This window comes from Sturnira hondurensis, unplaced genomic scaffold, assembly GCF_014824575.4.
Source record: "Sturnira hondurensis isolate 20B ecotype Veracruz unplaced genomic scaffold, ASM1482457v3 Scaffold0000780, whole genome shotgun sequence".
NCBI classification, from domain to species: Eukaryota; Metazoa; Chordata; class Mammalia; order Chiroptera; family Phyllostomidae; genus Sturnira; species Sturnira hondurensis.
In genome coordinates, this window is record NW_028073411.1 from 22,418,541 (window position 1) to 22,437,409 (window position 18,869).

The 18,869-nt window shown below is 63.5% G+C and overlaps 1 protein-coding gene across 5 annotated transcripts; it reads right to left on the minus strand.

Moving 5' to 3' along the window:
- Window positions 1-955: 955 nt before the first annotated feature.
- Window positions 956-17,317, minus strand: TRMU (tRNA mitochondrial 2-thiouridylase). 5 transcript variants are annotated; one of them, XM_037049344.1, is made up of 11 exons: window positions 17,199-17,317; window positions 15,017-15,182; window positions 11,863-11,969; window positions 9,204-9,326; window positions 6,312-6,484; window positions 4,985-5,038; window positions 4,835-4,901; window positions 3,646-3,746; window positions 2,037-2,181; window positions 1,650-1,732; window positions 957-1,335 (listed from the first exon to the last, which is right to left on the minus strand). In XM_037049344.1, the coding sequence occupies exons 1-11, from the start codon at window positions 17,278-17,280 to the stop codon at window positions 1,168-1,170; spliced, it is 1,269 nt and encodes a 422-aa protein (XP_036905239.1). In that variant the 5' UTR covers window positions 17,281-17,317; the 3' UTR covers window positions 957-1,167. The 5 variants fall into 5 exon arrangements, with proteins under 5 accessions (XP_036905274.1, XP_036905239.1, XP_036905266.1 ...); XM_037049371.1 differs by lacking the exon at window positions 17,199-17,317 and adding an exon at window positions 16,917-17,031; XM_037049352.1 differs by lacking the exon at window positions 17,199-17,317 and adding an exon at window positions 16,536-16,660 and having other exon boundaries at window positions 958-1,335.
- Between the last annotated feature and the right edge of the window lie 1,552 nt (window positions 17,318-18,869).

Consider the following 18,869-nt stretch of genomic DNA (forward strand, 5'->3'; position numbering starts at 1 on the left):
GCCACGCACAGAGCAGGGTGGGCACCCTGGCGGCTCCCGGACAGGGGCGGCCATGCAGACCTCCATCCCCAGGGCAGCGAGTCGGGAAACCCGAGCCCAAGGCTGCTCCCTGCGCCCTGGGCTGGCGAACAAAGGCAGCGTTTCAGTCCTGGCCTGCACGCTGGTGGACGGTCCTCAGGGACCGGGGCCACTGCTGGCTGCCCAGTCCCCACTGCCCAGCACACTGTGGAAGGCAGATGCCAAACTGTGCCTGCCCCCCACTGGCACAGAGCAGGGCACCCCAGCCCAGTGAACAGGGAGCAGCTGTGGAACTGTGGCAGCCTGAGCCCTGCCCTCTGCCGCCCCTGGGCCACCGGGAGGGCCGCAACTGGCTTGGGAGCCTCGTGGTGGCCCCACTCTCTATGCCCAGGAGACCCTGCTGGGTGAGGCCTTGAGTGGAGGGGCTGGGGCACCCGGGGGCATGGGCTTCAGCTCTGCAGATGGCACCCAGCCCTCCAGTCGGAACTCGGGGAGGGACAGGAGAGAGGCTCCTCTGGGCACTGTCCCCGCCCAGGACGGCCGAGGCTTCCTGACTGCCCTGCCCTGTCAGGAGCCCAGCCCATGTGGGGCTCTGGGGGATGGGACGGGCCGGGGGTCCTTGGTCCCTACAGAGGCGTGTCCTCCCTGCCCAGCAGAGGTGGCTTGGGCCCAGGGAATGGGGGTTGGGCCGGCACCCAGCCGCTGGTTCCACTCAGCGCCTGCTCTCAAAGCTTCCCCCACACCATGGCCTGTCACTACACAGGGCCACACTGAGCCAGCTGTAGGGCTGTGGGGCCCAACACCTGCAAACCCCTTGCCCCAGGAGAAGGGGGCATGGTGCCAGGCTTAAGGGTGGTCTTCCAGCCAACCTAGGACCAGTCCCAGGTGTGTGTGGCCCTGGCCTCCCCACCCGCCCCCTGCCTGCCCGGTGCTGGAAGAAGCTGCTGGCAGATTCCACATGCCGGGCAGAAATTTTATTCAACGCTGTCCAGCCCTCCAGGTGCTCTGTGGTGGGATCCTTCCCTGGGGCGGGAAAGAGGAGCCCTGTGGAAGGGGCAGCTGGGGCAAAATCCATGGCAGCGAGTTTTCCTGGTTCTTCCCGGGGTGGCAGACCCAGCCAGGCCCCCTGGTCACTGTAGGGCTGAGCCCCTAGCTGCCCGCCCCAGGCTCTGCTCCTTCACATCCACTCTGGGGCTCGGGGCCCTCGGTGGCCGCTCGGGGCTGGCTCCTGCCCCTCTGCAGTGTGTAGGCAGATGGCCCCAGGCGCAGGATCTTCCCGCTGCCCAGGCACTCGCCCCCGCTGTAGAACACGGCGAACTGCAAAGGAGAGGGACCGCGTCACCAGGTGCCCACAGAGCAACCAGGAGAAGGGAGGAGGGGGCCGCTGCCTCTCCCAGCCCTGTCCCTGCTCCTGGGCAGGTGGGACCTGAGCACCCGCAAGCCCCCTGCCTCTGGCTGGGGACCAGGTGCCCTGGGAAAGTGAAGTGTCGCCTTTCCTGCAGTAAGCCCACTGGCCACCAGCCCACTTGCTGGCTCGGGCACCTCCCCAGGCCACAGAGCTCGGGCTAGACCCTGTCCCCACACCAAGGCCAGGCTGGGTGTGGCCTTCCACTCGGGCGCCCCCCACTCACCTGCCCCAGGGTGAGGGCCCGCACAGCCTTCACGGCCGTCACCCACACGGTGCCGTCTTGATTGAGGGTCAGCACACAGGGCACTGGGGGAGGAGAGGGGCCCTTGGAGGGAAACCGACCTGGCCTGTGTGGTCAGCCCCAGGTCACGGGCCACAGGCCTGAGCTACTTGGACCTGCAGCCCCACGTTGATCTCCCAGGACCCCCCCGCATCCCGGAAGAAGAAAGCTGGGCCGGGCCTGTGGGCCTCCCAAGCCTGTCCCCCATGTAGGCAGAGGGGAAGCGGGGACATCACATGACCCACACCACGGGAGCCCGCTGCCCCAGGTCTCACGGCCCAGGTGGGCCTGAATCTGGCTTCCCTGGGCAGACCCCTCCCGCCTAGTCACCTAGCGCCATCTGGTGGCGGAAGCGGAAGTGGCACTCCATCATCTTGTCCCGGACCAGGGCTGCGGGTGGCTCTTCGGCGATCCAGTGCACTCGGCCGGTCCGCAGCAGGTCCCTGTACAGGGCCGGGTGGTCCGTCTGGGGGGCCTGCAGAGTGGGGCGCGGAGGTGGTGACGCCCGGGAGTGCTGAGCAGGGCGGGCCCCCCACAGCCACCTCGCTGTCCCTCATTAACAACGACCCTAACAGCAGACCTGTGTTGACAGCTGGCGTGTCTGCCGTGGGCGTCTGCAGGGCCCTCAGCCGTGACCCCGGTTTTGCAGAAGAGGAAACTGGGGCACAGGTCACAGTCACTTGGCAAGCTGCCAGGCTCCGACCCCATGACCTCCCCACCCAGCACCCCTCCTCCCAGTCCCAGTCTCCCCCAGCTCCCCACAGCCTGCCTGGGGTACAGGCCTCTGTGGGATGCCCACCCAGCCTAGCAGCCGACCCTCCAGCACGCCCGCCCCTGGGGACCTAGTGAGCCCCCCGCCAGGGGCAGGACCAAAGGCTCTCAGCAGCGGGGGACTCGCACAGGGACAAGCGTCCGTCAGTGACCCCATCTCTTCACAAAGCAAAGGACCGCCCTGAACGCCACCCTGACTCCAGTGTGATTCGTGCCTGTCGGGGTATCACGCCCCCAGCTCCTCTCGGAGGAGACGTGCTGGAGTAGCCAGCGGGGGCTGCCGCCTGCCCGCGCCAGAGAAGGTGCTCCAGGCCTGTGACGGTGCGGGAGGCAACAGCAGCTCCAGAGCCCGGGCAGGCGTCCAGGGTGCCTGAATCTCAACACCTCGGACATCTGGGGGTGTGGCCCCAGTCGGGTGGGAAGGGGCGGGGGGCTCTCACCCCACCCTCCCATGTCCTGACAATGTCCCCGGCCCTGGCTGGTGGGGCTCAGAGGATTGAGCGCTGGCAGGCCTGTGAACCAAAGGGTCGCCAGTTCGATTCCCGGTCAGGGCACAGGCCTGGGTTGCGGGCCAGGTCCCCAGTAGGGGGCGTGTGAGATGCCACTGACAGATGTGTCTCTTGTACACTGATGTTCCCTTCTCCCCCCCGCCGTGTCTAAAAATAAATAAAATCTTCCAAAAAAATGTCCCCAAGCACTGCAAATATCCTGGGGTGCGGGCGGGTCAAGTACCCCCTGTGGGATGCCCAGCTCTGGGGCTCGGAGGAGGAATCCGGGCTGCAGGAGCTCCAGCCCGGTGGGGCTGGCATCCTGGCGCTGTCCTGCTGTCCTCGTTCCGCAGTGACAGCTGGGAGTCATGAGCACGCCCAGGCAGGGGCCACCCCCTCCCCACGGGGCCTGCGCACCCTGACTCTCCTGAGTCTCGGCCCCTTCTGTAAACGCAGAGGACACTACCTCTTCCCAGGGGCTACGGGCGGTTAGCAGAGCGACCTGAACAGTGAGAGCCCAGTGGGGACCTTCAATGCCACCCCTGGGAGCTGCGAGCTGCCCCAGGAGGGCACAGCGAGGCCGAGCGCACAGATAGCACTGCCTGTGCACACGCCCACCCCCACCCCCAGCCCCGCACGTCTCAGGCCCCGCCACCCACCCAGAAGGCCACCCCACTCACCACAAACACATCACCCTTGGCGCTGTCCTTCTCCACCACGTACCAGGGCTTGCGAAGGCCGCCTATGTTGGCTCTCTGGCCCAGAGTGAACAGGAACCAGCCTACAGAGACCATCGTCAGCGAGGTGGGCCGAGACCTGTCTGCAACCCTGCACCCTGGGGTGGGGGCCTCTCTGGGCCACTGCCTCAGGCCTAAACCCAGGCTTGTCCCCCTCACGTGGGCCACGTACCGGACACCCCGCCTTCAGAAGGCTGGCTGAGTGCCCCATCAGAGGCCGAGAGAGCCTTCCCACTGAGCCCTGGGTGGGGCTGTGGGTCTCACAGGAGTGTCTCCACCCATGCACTAACCACAGCGGGGCCAGGACTGCCACTGTGCGCCACCATCACAAGACTAGATGGTGAGGCCACCCACTTCGTCCCCTCCCCGGGAATGACCCATCCAGGCACAGGCCACTGCAGGAATCATGGGTGCCCCCTTCAGTGTACCCGCAGTCCTGTCTCCAGCAAAACGGCCACCTCCTCCCGTCCAGAAAACGCCCTGTGCTCCGGGGGCTAGGGCATCTAGGTCCCGCTCTCCGGGCGCGCCGCCTGCCCGAACCCAGGTGGGGGTCTAAAGGCCGACTCCTCTGCAGGGCCACCCAGGTCCAAGCAGCACACAGCCCTGATCCTTCCAGCCGGCCAGGTGCCCCTTGGGTTGGGACTCATTTGCGCCTCAGCCCCAGGGACACAGCCCAGCCGCTCAGCCCCAGGAGCTGTCCTCCCGTTGGTCTGTGAGCCCTGCGCCTGACTGGGCTCCATCCCAGCCTCCCTGCCGCAGGCTCGGCGTGGCCGGGCCCCACCTGCCGAGGAGGGAGCTCCCAGCCCCTTACCTGCAGCCAGCGCTCCCGGCGCGCACAGTCCCAGCGGCACAGACCTGACCCCTGGCCCACAGAGCGGGCCTTCCCGAGTCGAGGTGCCCTTTTCTGCCAGCGGTGGTGCTGGACGGGAGGCCGCCTCTCAAAACACATGCCCCGAGTGAAGGCTTCCACCGCACCCCCACCATCCACGTCCTGTCCTTGTCTCGTCCCGACACCCGCTCCGACTCCCAGGCAAATGTGGACGGGGCGGCGGGATCCTGCCCTGAACTCCTCAGGCCGCCTGCTACCCCCGACTCGGAGTTTACGATGCGAGGCGGTGAGGCTGCATCTCACCTCTGTGCGCTCCCAGAACTCTGCCGTCTTCTATGGAAATGAACTTTCCGGGCCGCGGCTGCAAGTACTGGAAGAGAAGCACTCGGTCGCCCAACCCAGCCTGGGGCGCAGCCCAGGTCCCACCTCACCCCACCACGCCTCGGCACGCACCTGGAGGATGAAGTTTTCGAAGTTTCTCTTGCCGACAAAGCAGACGCCCATGCTCTGGAAGAAAGAGGGGCACCTGTGAGCTGAGCAGGGGCTGGGGTCCGCCTCCAACAGCCTGCGCCGGCTCCACTCGGGCCCCCACAGCCCCTCCCGCTCCGAGCCTCACCCAGGGCCCAGGGCTGGCGCCCCCTGCAGCACCCAGACACGGTCACAGCCCCAACACAGACTGGGGGCTCCCAGGGTGCTGACGTGTTTGTGGTCCCTAGTCCTGCACCTGGCCAGCTGAGCAGGCAGGCCACGCCCACCCCCGGCAGGGCCCACACCCGGCAGGGCCCACACCCAACAGGGCCCACCCCAGTGTCGCAGACAACAGGCCAGCTGCCCAGAAAAAAAATGAAGTTGCTCAAGCCTTTGGGCCACTGCCGATGAGTCTCAGGGGAAAGGGACCGGAGCAGCAACGGGAAGCAGAACGGCCAGGCCGGCCACTGGAGCACCCGTGGGAGAGTCTGAGGAAGGGGGACTATCCCTGTGGTGACCTGTTCGAGCAGGGACAAGCTCTCCTCAGTGAGACCCCCTGCACAGGGCTTCCCTCAACCTTTGGTCGGTTAGAACCAAGAACGAGGGTCCCAGGAGGGTGGCCCCCTCGGCTCCTACCTGTCACACTCAGAAACAGAGCAGGGGAGAGAGGGACAGAACGGGTGGTGGGGGATGGGCAGAGGAAGCCAGGATCGCTGACAAAGGCACAGCCAGTGCCTTCCCAGGAAGACGGACGGAAGTGGCGACTCTAACTAAAGCCACCTCTGCCTCCGAAGCAGACGGAGCTGGCTGACCACACAGGGGGCGGCCAAGCTGACCTGGCCCACCCCACCCCTCCAGCACCGGCTTCACCTTACTCCCACGGAGCACCGGGCTCCCTGGCCTCGGGGCCCCTGCGCACAGACGGCTCCCCCAACCCCCCACCGGACACCAAGTCCCACTCGCCCTCTCGGCCTGGGCCGCCGGGCACTCCCTCAGAGGCCCTTCTCGGTGTCTCCGCCCCTCCACCTACACCAGAGCTCCCTGCCGTTTGCTCTCACTGACCTTCCCCGGCTCACAGGGTGTCTCCCGAACCACAAGCCCTCCCGGCGCCCTGGGGCCAGTGACGGAAACGGGGTCAAGCAGGCGCAACAGGTCCTCCCCGGGGTCTCGGGGCCCAGGCCTGACCACCCGGCTCCCTCAGGCGGCTGGACCAACAGCACCCCAAGGGGCCCAGCAGGGCTGCCCGCTGACCGTGCACGGGCCTGCCCCTCCGTGCCCAGCGCTGCGGCCACGGCTCGCCCCCAGGTCCTACCTCCTTCTTCTGAAGCACGTGGTGAAGTCCATTCTCAGCCGCTATTTTCTTTACAAAACCTTTCGTTAGCCCCCCCAGAGGGAAGAGGGTTCTCCTCAGGGCCTCCTGGGAAACCTGGCTGAGAAAGAAGGTCTGGTCTTTAAGGCTGTCGGCTGCCTGGAGGAGCTGCACCGCTGCCAAGAGTGAAGAACAGGAGACGTTGTGGGGGCCGAAGGGGGTGCCTTGCTCCCACGGCGCACCCCCGCCCCGCAGCCTGCCCCATGGCAGAGACAGAGCCCGCCAGCCCTGACGGCGGCCCGAGAGGGGCCCCTGCGGCGGGTGCAGGGGCGGGTCTCACCCCCCGTGCACCTGCTGGTACAGAACAAGACGGGGCGGGGTGGCGTCCATCACGAGGAGGTCTACTCCGGTTCACACTCCGGGGATGGTGTCTCCACAGACGGACGCCCCGCTGACACCAGTCTGAGATGGACTGGGGCGGCTCACAAACCCGGGCGGCCTGCTGCTCCCCGACAATCTTGGGGTGCAGAGCCACGCCATGTGCAGGGACGTACTTCCAGGTGTGGCTCTGGGGAAAGGCTGACCCTCGGGGGCCCGGCGCCACCCTCCCTTTCTCCCCAGGTGAACACCTGTCGGATTCCGCCCCCCCCCGCCCCCCCCCCCCCCCCCCCCCCCCCCGGTTTCGCTGCTGTTCCCAGTTCTTTGGAGCAGAGCTCGGAGAACAGGCCCTGCCCTGCTCTGGGCCAGGCTGGCCCCGCCCAGCACGGGACTGAACCCCCAGGCCGGACACTGTCAGGCCCCTCAAGGGGCCTGTGCAAACCACCAGCACGGTCTCAGCGTCACCTCTTCCTCCAACACTTCTCGGACCTACAACATGTGAGACACGCTGTGCCCAGAGCACGCCACACATATGCGCCACGCTCTCAGTGCGGGTAGAATCACCCCCAGTTCACAGATGAGGAAATTGGGGCTGGCCCGACGGGGCAGGCAGAGAGTGGCTGGGTGGAAACTAGAGTCCGCCCCGGAACTTCCAGCCCACCACTGGTGCAAACCACCAAGCCAGGCACAGGTGAGAGGCAGAGCCAGCTGGCCAGTCCTCGGGCCATGTGTGCCTGACACCTCTGGTCCCAAGGTTAGGCAGACCCGGCCAAGAGTGTGAGAGCCTCAGGCGCCGAGACCGACGTGCATTTTCCTGTAGTTCTGAATCACTGTAAAACAAGCCTGAAATCGGCTGCGTGGGCCCAAGAGCCAGCAGCCCTAACCCCCGGGAAGGAAGCAGCTCTTGGTGAGGCTGCTTGTGCCGGGGGCTCTGTTCCTACACGTTCACTGCTGTGGCGCCACGGCCACCTGCACAGGTGAGGGTTCTGTTCCCACAAGGCCAGGACCCCAACACCCGGCTGCAGGCCGGCTGAGCGAGGGGCCAGGCACTCTGCCACCCTGCACTCTCCCGAGGGCCCCGGCCTGGGGGCCCTCGTCCAGGTCTGCAGGGCAATCAAGTCAGAGGGAAATAAAAGCTTCCTCGCGCCTAGAAACGAAGACCACGCGGTGTCGCTACACCCGGCAGACAGAACTCAGGCGAACGCGTGTCACACGGGCAGGGAGGCCTCCGTGCCCACGCCTGTCCGGCTCCGGGAGGCAAAGCATTTCCCAGGCAGGAGGGGGCGGGCGTGCCTGCCCCATGTGGAAACACACCGTCGGCCCTGAAGCCCCCAGTTCCAGGGTGAGTGCTGCTCCGAGGGGGCTCCCGACTGGCAGGGCTCTGCTTCAAAGCCGTGACTTCCTCAAGTGGAGGGTCCCCTGGGTGGGTGAGGCCCAGGGGAGGGACAGGCAGCGCCTGGAGCGGAGCTGGGGACCTGTTATCCCCCAGGCCGGGCTGCAGCTGAAGGCCCTGGGCCCTGGGGAGCACCGTCTGCCATGGAAAGGGGGGGAGTGGGCAAAGGGGACAGGGAGCCCAGTAACCGCTGCCACACTCGGGGCTCCTGTGACATAGTGCCACTGCACGATGGCTGCGGCCAGCACACCCACTGGGGACAGAGAGGACAGGACCCAGTGGGCTCAGTCAGCAGAAGGAGCCTGGTGGCAGAGCCTCGCAGCACTGGGCTGGGAGCCAGGTCTGCCCTCAGGGGCACTGCACCGAGGGACAGCGTCCAAGCCTCCTTTTCCCATCTTCGAAGTGGGGTGGGGGCCCGCCTCCCGACACTCTGGGAGGAAGGAAGCAGTGCACGTGCAAGCGACGCCCAGGGCGGGCAGGGGGCAGTGAGGTGGGGCCAGGCAAGCACATGGAGGAGCGCTGACCCGCCCCAGCCCCCACAGCCATGGAAATGCCTTGCACAGATGCGGCTCCGAGCCCATCTGCCCTTGGCTTGATTGTGATGTGACGCTGAACTCTTCTACACACAGACGAGTGTGAAGACGAGCCAGCAGCCCCCCACTCACTGCCTGGCGTGTGTTTCTCTCAGAAAGTGCCGCTCCGCCCCTTCAACGTCGACAGACTAACTTGCAAACACGGCTGCAGGCCTGCCACCAGACCAGCGCTGTGACAGTCAGGCCACACTCAAGGACCCACGGTCTCAAGCCCTGGACACCTTGCTGGGTTGCAGCAGGGCCTGTGGCACCCCGATCACTGCTGTGAAATCCCCCGTTGGGGACTGGGGGGCCTTCAGATCGCTAACTCAGTGTCTGTAACGAGGCCTGAATTACCATTCGGGGTCTCCGCGCCCTGGCCCGACTGCAGGCCCCTGGGGGAATGACCCTCCCGGCACCTGGACTTTGTCCAGCAGGTCTGCCTGGAGCCGCAGAATCCAGCAGGTGTGCTCACGCCACGACCCTCTGTCGATCTTGCGAGCGCTCCGCGCGCTCGTGGACAGCGAGCTCCGACCCGGCGCTTCTGCTCACCGTTTCTAACCTCGAATCGGTTTCTGAAAAGCCCTCCTGGCCTCTTGATGTGCTTCTGCTGAAAGACTTCTTCGTCCTCCAGGGAGGTCCTTGCGTAGTGGCCCGTGGCAACCGCGTCTGCTCCTGGGGGTTGGAGACACAGGGTCAGGTTTCCGGCCTGTGTTCACGGCCCGGCCGTAGCAGCCACAGGTGCTTCAAGAAGCCGGGGACCCGCCCAGGACCCCACGGCACAGACACCCTCCAACCCCTCACTTAAAGTGACAGCACTGCTCCAGGGTCTTATCGCATCTTCAAAGGCCTTTTGAAAGTTACTGTGTTTTTGTTCGCTCATTCTGGCTTAAGGAAACGGAAGCACACGCACAGATTCAAGAGCACGAAGCTCACTCCGGCGTTTCTATGTTACCAGAAGAAACCGTGAACGGCCGCACTGTTTGACACCAGGACAGCACGGGGGCCGCAAGTGCAGGCGTGCAGCTGTGACGCAAAGGACGGCCGTAACTAAGGAGCAACACGAGGAGGAGCTCGGACTCGGACGCACAACTGCACACCCGCCACCACCCACCCCGCAGGGAGTCAACTACGGTGCCACTCACACAGGCGTGCACAGGACACGGAAAGCGCGTGCGGCCTCGGGGAGGGCACACACAGTGCTGGGCCCCCTTTTGGATGCACAGAAAGAGACGGAGAAACGTCCTCCTGAAGTCCGTTCCTTTGGCCCAGAGCCCTCCTGCTGCTGCGCTGTGCTTGGAAACCCTCTTTACGAACGTGGGCAGGGCGGGCAAAGGCAGGTGAGCAACACTGAGCAGCGCGCACTCAGACCGCCCGCCCTCTCGCGGTACCTGCCACCTCACCACAGGGAAGGGCCGCCCGCACGCTCTGTGTCCTTTCCCGCGTTAGCAGGAAGGGCAAGCCTGCCCGGGCGCCCACACGCCCCTCACCGTGGGGGAGTGCCGGCTGCCCGGTGCTCACCGAACCCGCCCGGAGCGAGACAGACACAGAAGGGCGGCCTGCAGGGATGTTTGGGAGCCCAGGTCCCGTCCTGCCCGACTCTCCAACAGGGCAGGGCACCCTACGGGACGGCCACGGGTGCTACAGCTGTGAGTACGGCCCTGCGCAGCCCCGGGACACCGGGTGTCCAGCTCTTGTGTCCGTGTGTGCCGCGTCACTGGCGCAGGAAGTGCGGGCGGGGAAGCGCGCACCACAGAGGCTCCTCCCAGAGGCCCCGAGACAGACGGCCCCCGGAACTCTGTGCCAGGGCCACAGAGGCAAGCACGCCCCCGCAGCTGTCTGTGCCTCCTGGTCATGACACCCACCCCCGGGTGGGTCACACACCAGAGCGGAGCCCTGTGACACACACTCTGCTTCACTGTGATGATCCCAGCGGTCCCGCCGCTCGCTGGGCAACACGGGTGGGGACACACTCAAGTCAAACTCAGTCCCACACCCCGAGCCAGGCCCTCTTCCCAGACAGCTGGAACTGATGGAGCCCAGCAGACGTGGCCTGCCAGGGCCGACCACAGCGGAGTGAAGCCAGGCTGCAGGGGCTGGGATGACTGGCACAGACTGGGCCCACGGCTGGCTCGGCGGGCTCAGGGCCCCCAACCCTGGCCCCATCTTGGACTAGGGAATACTGCTGACCCAAGGTCGCGCTCACCTCTACTCAGTTTCATGTTTCTGAAGTTAGCCCCACACCTGGATTTGTTAGGACTCTTCACTCTTTCTTTTCGTGGCCCTGTTTTCACTCCCTGACTCCACGAACCAACCTTTCATCACCACCTGCCTGGCCACACGTCACCTGCACCTCCAACCTCCAAGCCTTCTCCGTCTAACTCGGCCACAGAGGTGCTGGCAGTCCCGTGGCACCTCTGAGTCCCTGGCATGTGGCCAGGCGCGACAGGGTGGCTGCAGTGGCATGGAGCAGACTGAGAGGCCAGCGCTGTGACTCCGGAAGCTCTAACGGCAACCCCGGAGGCAGGAGATGGGACAAAGAGCCGGGAGTGCCCCGCAGCGCGCCAGAGGGCAGTCTGCGCATGCAAGTCAGCATCGGAACGGCTGCATGAGGGACGGACGGGGTGGCCCCAACAGGTGATGGGGGCGAACACGCAGAAACGCAGGGACAAACTTCCGGCACCCAGCTGTCCGCGGCAGCAGGGCCTGGCCCCACAGTCGGCTTTCAGAGCACAGCACCCACTCGGAGACCCAGGGTCGCAGTCTGGTGCGGACTCCGGCCAGGTCTGGGAAAAGACAGACCCCCTCTTGGAAGGGAGGAAAGGTCTCGGCAGGACCCCCATGGCTTCCGCGGACTCCGGCCACCTCTGCAACGGGAGCTGTTCTGCACCAGACTGAGCCAGCAGGCGGGCTGGCGGCCCCTTCAGCCCCGGCCAGCGACCCGGCACACCTCCTCGGGACTCTGGGAGACAGGCTCTCCCACTCGGCTGCGCCTGTCCCCTTCTAGCTGGGTGGCCCAAAGGGAAGGGTCCCCTCCTCCCAGTGACCCTGCTATCTGCACATCACCGGGAAGTTTTCATAGGGAAGTACAGAATGTCACTTTTTCCCTGCTTCTTTTCCTTCTGAAAGACGAAACTGTTTACAAGGTTTGGATTCTGTGCCTGCAAATCTCATGCCTTTTTTTAAAAAACAGAAAGTCTAAATTACTTACCAAGATTGCCCAGAGCATAATCGAAGAAGCACTTGAACTTGATGTGCTTATTGCAGACGATGTCCGGGTTGGGCGTCCTCCCTTTCTCGTACTCACTCAGGAAATCGCTGTGAGAGCAGAGAGACGCCGTTCAGCCCAAGTGCGGAGGCGCCCTCCACCACCACACGGGGCAAGCCGCAGCTGCCCAGCGCTTCTCCTCGCCTCCTCAAAACCGTGCTTCTCCGCCAGACAGCAGCGCCTCCGCACACAAGCGGTTTTCGGTGTCTGCACCCAACATGCGGTTACAGCCAGCGCACTTCCCCTGCACCTGGGACCACTAACTAACATGCCTGGATAAAGGAAGGCGTTCCGGCCTGTGGCTGTGACACAGCAGACTCACGGGAGTGTGGGGTGTGAGGCCCGCCCACGTGCTTCCTGATGCCTCCCCCACGGGGGTGGCGAGTCAGCCAGCTGGTCCCAGGCAGGGAGCCCAGGTCACCCCCCTGATGTGACCTCCCCGGCTCCTGAGGACCAGCACCCGCCTGATGCTTCCAACAAGTGAGGCACCCCGACTGGGCAGGTCTCTGCCCCCCCCCCCCCCCCCAGGACCCGCCCCNCTGGGGCTCCCCCCCCCCCCCCCCCCCGCCGAGAACGGCCGGACGTGGGAGAAGGCAGGCTGACCAGGCATTCCTGGGTGTGGGGTACACCCTTTGGGAGGCTCTGGTGCTGCCCCCGGAGTCGGAGGCTGGGTGGGCTTCTAACACAGGTGGCCACACTGTTCACGGAAACTAAAGGTCTCTACTGACCAAAGAGGGTGAAAGACCAACCAAGCAGCCAGACAGACAGTGCTGACCGTGAGGGCGGCACAGCAGGACAGGTGAAGGCCGACAGGGTCCCAGGGCACGTGCGCCTGTGGCTCTAGCCAGCCGTGCCCCATGTCTCCCACTGACCCCAGCCCCGGCCCAGGGGTGCATGTGACTGGTGTTGCTTCCTGTGTCCACCGCCACGGGGTGTTGCCACGCTGTTCCCTCGTTCTGATTGTTGCACAGCCGGCCGGCATCACTGCAAGCTGCTGGCCAGAGAATCCCTGTCTGGCACTCTCAGTGCCCACATGCCCACACTGTCCACAAGACAAGCACCGGGCGGATGAGGAAGAGGTTGAACGCTTGCACTGTTTGTGAAAAACACGCCCTGGGACCCATTTCCACACCCACACGAGGGCAGATGTGTCGGCCGGCAGCTGCTCGGTGCCGGAGAGGAGTCTTGCCGGCATGGGTGCCGGCAGCAGCAGCTGGGAAGAACTTTGGCAGCTGACTGGTGGAAGCCCAGGGGCCTCCAAGGACAGGAGTCAGAGGGGTCCATGCCACAGAGCATCGTCAGAGCAGCATGCACTCCGAGCACAGCGACAACCACGAACACAGGCGGCAGGATGAGGGGACAGAGGGCAGCGGTCCAAGCCTGCGAGCTCCCAGGCAGCACGCAGGGAGGAGCTCAACGCTCTCCCCAGCTCTCCGCCTTCTTCCTGAGGCTCAGTGCAGGGGCGGTGACAACTCTGCACCCAGGACACTGGTGTGGTGGCCACCTGGGCTCTAGGCCAACGCCTGCTCCTGACCTGCGGAGGACTTGTCATTCGACCTGCCCAGCCTTAGTCAGAGGGGAATCAGCCTTCAAAGTGCTCATCTGCCCACACGCCTTCAAAACGCAATGGAGGGCAACGGTTAAACCTGCCCCAACTGCCTGCTGTCACCCCAAACCTGGCAGTGCTCTGGGGACCCCCCCCACCCAGACTTGGTCTTGACGCAATCACTGGCTCCTCCGCTCTTCCCCACTCGGGAGCGAGCCGCACCTTCCCGCCTCCCAGGGAAGGCTGGGGGACTCCCTCGCCATTGGCCTGGCCTGCAGCCCCGTGAAAGGGCAGGCCCAGGGCGGACGGCAGGCCGCATCCGGGTGTGACAGCCCCCAGCTGATTCTCCAGACTGATGTGTGCTGCCCGGCAGGTCTGTCCTCTGGGACCCGCCCTGCCAGTCCGCACCTTGGCTCCCACCCGCACCCCCATGTCACCCCACAGCCCCAGCAGCCAAGTGTCCTCAGCTTTTCTGCTGGCTTGCTTCTCCTTAACCTGACACCCAGCTGCCAGGTCCATCTTTTCAATAATGAAAATAATAAAAGCTGCACATGTCAATGAGTAACGTACCAGACACCGTGTTCATAATCTCAAGTCTTATAACAACCGCACTGTCATCATCGAAAGAATGAGAAAACTGAGGCTCAGAAAAGTCATGTAAACTGCCCAGGGTCACACAGGAGGTGGCAGAACCAGGCCTGAACCCAGGGACTTTCTGACCCAGAAGCATAACCCAGCACCACACACATCACTGCCCCCTGGAAGCCTCTCCGGCCAGCCAGAAACATGGCCGGCTCCAGGCTCACCGCACTGCCGCCCTCGGCACCCTTCCTCTGCTGTGACAAGGACACGAGCCGGGTTTTCTAACATCCCCACGATAAAGAGCAGGCACTTCTCTCCACCACTGCTCATGCCGCCCGTTTCCAACGTCTCCTCTGCCCCTCACCATTCCAAGGGTGGGGCCAGCTTCCCCCCTTCCCTGAAGCCTCTCCCCGCAGAACCTGCAGCTTTGTGGCGGACTCTCTGGCCCTCCCACATGCCATTCCCCACTTCCTCGCGTGAAGGCAGCCTCCTCCTCACACTGGACCGGAAGTCCTTTAGAGACGGGACGAGGGCTCACACACCTCCGAGTGCCCAGTGCAGCACTGAGCTGGGTGCAGAGCCAGCGCTCAGCGCTGTCGGGGCTGCACTCGGTTTTCAGTGTGTGCACGTGTGCAAGGGGGTGTTCCCTCGTCTTCAGAGCGCACAGGGAGTGGGTCACTAACTCTTGTGCTCAGAACCCCTGCAGGGGCACGAAGACGCCCCTGGTGGCACCTTCCAGGGGAGACTCAGATTCCACCCCCCACTACCCCGTTCTGACCCAGCAGGAGACTCGTCTCACAGCCCAGGAGGAATTAGAGACTGGTGGCAGGTGGCGATAACGGGACTCAGAGCTGGGGCACCATGGACCCAGGTCCGGCCTCTCACACGGTGGCTGAGGTCTTCAGCACGGTCTGTGGCGCTGCTGCCCAAGAGCACCGCGCGGACCATCACACCTGCGCCCTCGCGCACCTGAACACTTCGTTCCAGTACTCCTTCACAAAGGACACCTGGTGGAAGGGGATGTCCAGGACCTGGCAGACCCGGTAGGCGTCCTCGCAGTCTCTGTCGGCTGTGCAAACGCCCTGCTCCTCCAGCGCATCCCAGTTCTTCATGAACACCCCCGTCACCTGGTAACCTGGGGGACAGAGGGAGGGCAACCGAGAGCAAACACGTGACATGAGTCCCGGGGGCCGGGGCGGTGGTTTCTGAGCCCCGCGGCCGAGCGCTGCTGGGCCTGGCAGTTCCTGCTTTTCTCTTCAGGGCAGACTCACTCCCCGGGACAAGTCGCCTGGCCGCTCCCCGTTGGGCTGGATGATGCCCCCCGACCCCCGCCACCCCTGCCGCCTGGAGCACTTTGTATGTCCCCATTCTCAAAGCAACTGTCGCACCCAAAGTGTTTGCCTGTGTCCAAGACATGAGCAAGATGAACCGTTTCGTCTCCTCACCCCGCCCTGCGTCGGTGCAGTGCCTGGCATGTGGAGGGGGCACATGCATGCTAAATGAGAGCAAAAATTCAACAATTTTTCAAAGCCAATGGAAACCACCTCTCAGTTTTCAGAAGAGTTAACTTGTTTAAAGTTATTTCCAACTACCATTCAAGACTTAAGTGGCCAAGTCCTCAGACATCAGACAAACTTTTGGTTGTTTCATTCTAAGGGCTGTCCCACCTATTTATAGTTTATCACCTACTTCTCCCTTTTCCATTGTGACAAACCACCCACCAGACACTGGCAAGACCCCCTCTAGCCTTGCACTGCCCTCCTGAGCCCCGCCTGCATGAGCAGCCTCTCTTCCCAGTGGGATCAGCGAAACGCACCACACTCCAAAAGGTTGGCACACAACTCCAGGGAACACAGGCTCCACCACGAAGCTCTGTCAAACTAAAAGACCCATCTGCAAGAGCACCCCATCCCGGCAGGTCATCAGGGCCTCCCTCTCCCTCCTGAGCACCTGATGGGGCCTCACACGACCCTGTGTCTCCAGTGCCTCGCCGTGTCCAGCTAGAGTGCTTGTAGAATGAGTAACTCAGCACCAGCTTTAAAATCTACTCTTTGTCTGGGTGGGCGTGGCTCAGTTGGTTGGAGCGTCTCCCCGTAACCAAGAGGCTGCAATCTGAACCTCTATCCCCCATCCGGGTCCAGGCGCTAGGATCCCAGGTCGGTATGCATATGGGAGGCAATCAATTAATGATTCTCTGGCATCGGTGTTTCTCTCCCTGAAAGCAATACAACATATGCAACACCCTACATAATCAGGGCTCCTCCACTGGCCTCGGGCCAGGCCCACCAATGCCCTCCTGCCTGCGCCTGTGTCAGCCTTGGCCCAGGAAACGCTTTGCTCTGCGAACCCTATTCCTTTCCAGACTCAGCTCAAACACAACCACCTCTGTGATGCTGTCATTCCCCGCCTTGCGATTATAAACGCTGTTTGCCTATGCTTCTATTTAGCATTTTTAAATCATTACATCTCTCACTCAGTTGTTAGTGACGTGTACTACCAGCCACTCAGGTTCTCTGAGTGCCTAATCCGTGCTGGACACTGCGGACACCCTTTGTAGGTACGAGGTCACTTCCCCCTTTCAGTTTCCTGTAACCGTACGCGGCAGGTGTCGTCGGGAACCCTGCTTCACTCTGCATTCCGTGAGCCCAGTGCCCAAGGAGGCTTGTGGGAGAAGCTGCACCACTGTCACTCAGAGGTCGCCACCTCCGGGGGAAAGGGCCCCGCGGACGGAGCAGTTAGATGGAAGGGACCTCTGCTCCTAACCCTGGCCGCCTGTAGATGTCTGCACGAAACGCTAGTGCGTTCCAAGAAAAGCCGGCCAGCCACTGAACAGCGAAGACAAACGACACTTAGTCAACTGGCGACCCACCGCGATGCCGCCGCACACGGTCGGCAGAACAAGAACTTCTACGCGGCGGCTGCGCGCAGCCTCCTGAGTCACGTGCAACGTCGCCGCCACTCCCCGCGGCGCCGCGCCTGGGGTCCGGCAGTCACCCGCGACCGCGGCCGGAAGGTCGGCGCTTCACCGCCTGCTGTGTCGGCGGCCGGGATGGCTGTCTCACTGCTCCCGGGCAGCGGGGGCCGGGCCACGCATCCCGACAGCCAGACGCAGAGTGAGTGGCGCGGGGCTCTCCAGACGGCGCCGCCTCACCTCTCCGCCTCAGCAACAGCGCGGCCACGGCGCTGTCTACGCCGCCGGAGAGGGCGCACACTACGTGCCGCGCCGCCAGCATCCGCGCGCCGCCAACTTGAACCCCAGTCGCTACTGCTTCCGCGCCGCGCCGGAAGTCCCGCCCCCGTCGCAGCGCTCTGCGGATGGGGCCCGGCCAGAAACCTGTGATCTCAGGCTCGCGTTCCGCCAGCCTGCAATTTCTGGTCTTCCATTCCCAGTCCTTTCCTCCGCCCACACTTACGTACGCTCCCTGGCGCGCACCACTGCTTAAGACTGTGCACTGACTTGGGGAGGAGTGTCCTTCTGGAAGGGAAGGGAAAATAGGCGGGGGCTCACCTTGGGCAAAGGGCCTGGACCTCTGGGGCGGGTGAGGCTCCAAGCATGGGAGCGAAATGACCACATTTAAATGTTAGGAAGGTTTTTGCGGCTGCCATGTGGACAAGAGGCCATGATAGCCAGCCCTCTGGCAAGGGCCGGGGGCAACACAGGGATTTGGAGGTGAACTTTGTAGCCCTTGCTGTTGGAAGGGTGCACGTGGCGGTGAGAAAGAGGGTGAGGGGCCTGCCATTTCTGTCTGGGGGACGGTCGACCAGGAGGAAGTGCCTGCAAACCCAGCTCCAGTAACCAAAGTGATTTGGGGACATCTGCTGGACATGTGGCTGTCCCTGAGTGAAAGGAGGTGACTCGTGCGTGCGAAGGGGACCTGGCAGGTGCCAGCTGGGAGAGTTTGGAGGGTGGTGGAAACAGCGGAACCTGGAAGCACTTTCTGCGCTGCTCAAGAGTGTGGAGGGTGGCAAACAAAAGCAAAGGGAGCGAGCGGCCTGGTAGGAGACCTGGACAGAGCAGCGCAGGCGCAGGTCGAGCGATGGACCAGCGAGAGGTGGCCTTCAGTGTGGCATGCCAGAGGTGGGAGGGGGCGGTGACACAGCTCACACCGTGAGTGCCGCGGGCCCTGGGGGCTGTGTGATTTGGTTGGGCGCTAGAGGCACTGGCCTGTGTGTGCAAAATACGGGCATGGCTTACTTCGGCTTTCTTGACTTTGACGCACCGTGGCCCAGTTGACAATGCACAGCCACCTACACACATAAGTGTAAAACAGAAGGCACCTCACAACAGTTCTCACCCTTGCAATCTTATAGTTTGTTCACTTCGTCCTCTTTCCTCTTTTAAACCCGCTGGTGCAGTCCTCGGCCTGGTTTCAGGTTTCAGATAGGATTTGAACTATGGTTTGGAAAACACAGCGAGAGGTGGCAGAATAGGCAGGCACGAAAATCTCAGTCTGCGAGCTCCCCAGTGGACGTGAGTGTTTGCACGTGAACAGCTACTAAGGCCGCTTCCTTGAGAACAGGCCTAGTTTTAAGGGTCTGGGGTGAAGTGAGCCAGGCCCCAGGGCCCCATTTCTAAGAAATGACAACTGGTCAGTCATGGCCACTGCTGCCAAGGGCAGGTGTGGGTGAGCGCCAGGATAGGAGGGAGGGTGGCCAGGCCCCATGGGGAACAGATAAGTGACTTTTCCAGAAGAATAAGGGAGGTATCGGGACAATGTCCGGCCAGGGAGACAATTTCATCTTGCATTTCCCTGAGTAATGAGTAAACTTGCATTTAGACGTGGCCTCCAGCAGAAGTGGAGGTGAACATATGGGTGAGTCT

What these genes read in the sequence shown, in the direction of transcription:
- TRMU (XM_037049344.1), bottom strand. Translation starts at nt 17,280, where the DNA reads ATGCTGGCGGCGCGGCACGTAGTGTGCGCCCTCTCCGGCGGCGTAGAC. An exon ending in CCGATTCGAGGTTAGAAACG is followed by an intron (nt 6,485 to 9,203) that starts GTGAGCAGAAGC and finishes CACTCTTGGCAG; the next exon opens with CGGTGCAGCTCCTCCAGGCA. An exon ending in CCAAGGGTGATGTGTTTGTG is followed by an intron (nt 2,182 to 3,645) that starts GTGAGTGGGGTG and finishes CCCACTCTGCAG; the next exon opens with GCCCCCCAGACGGACCACCC.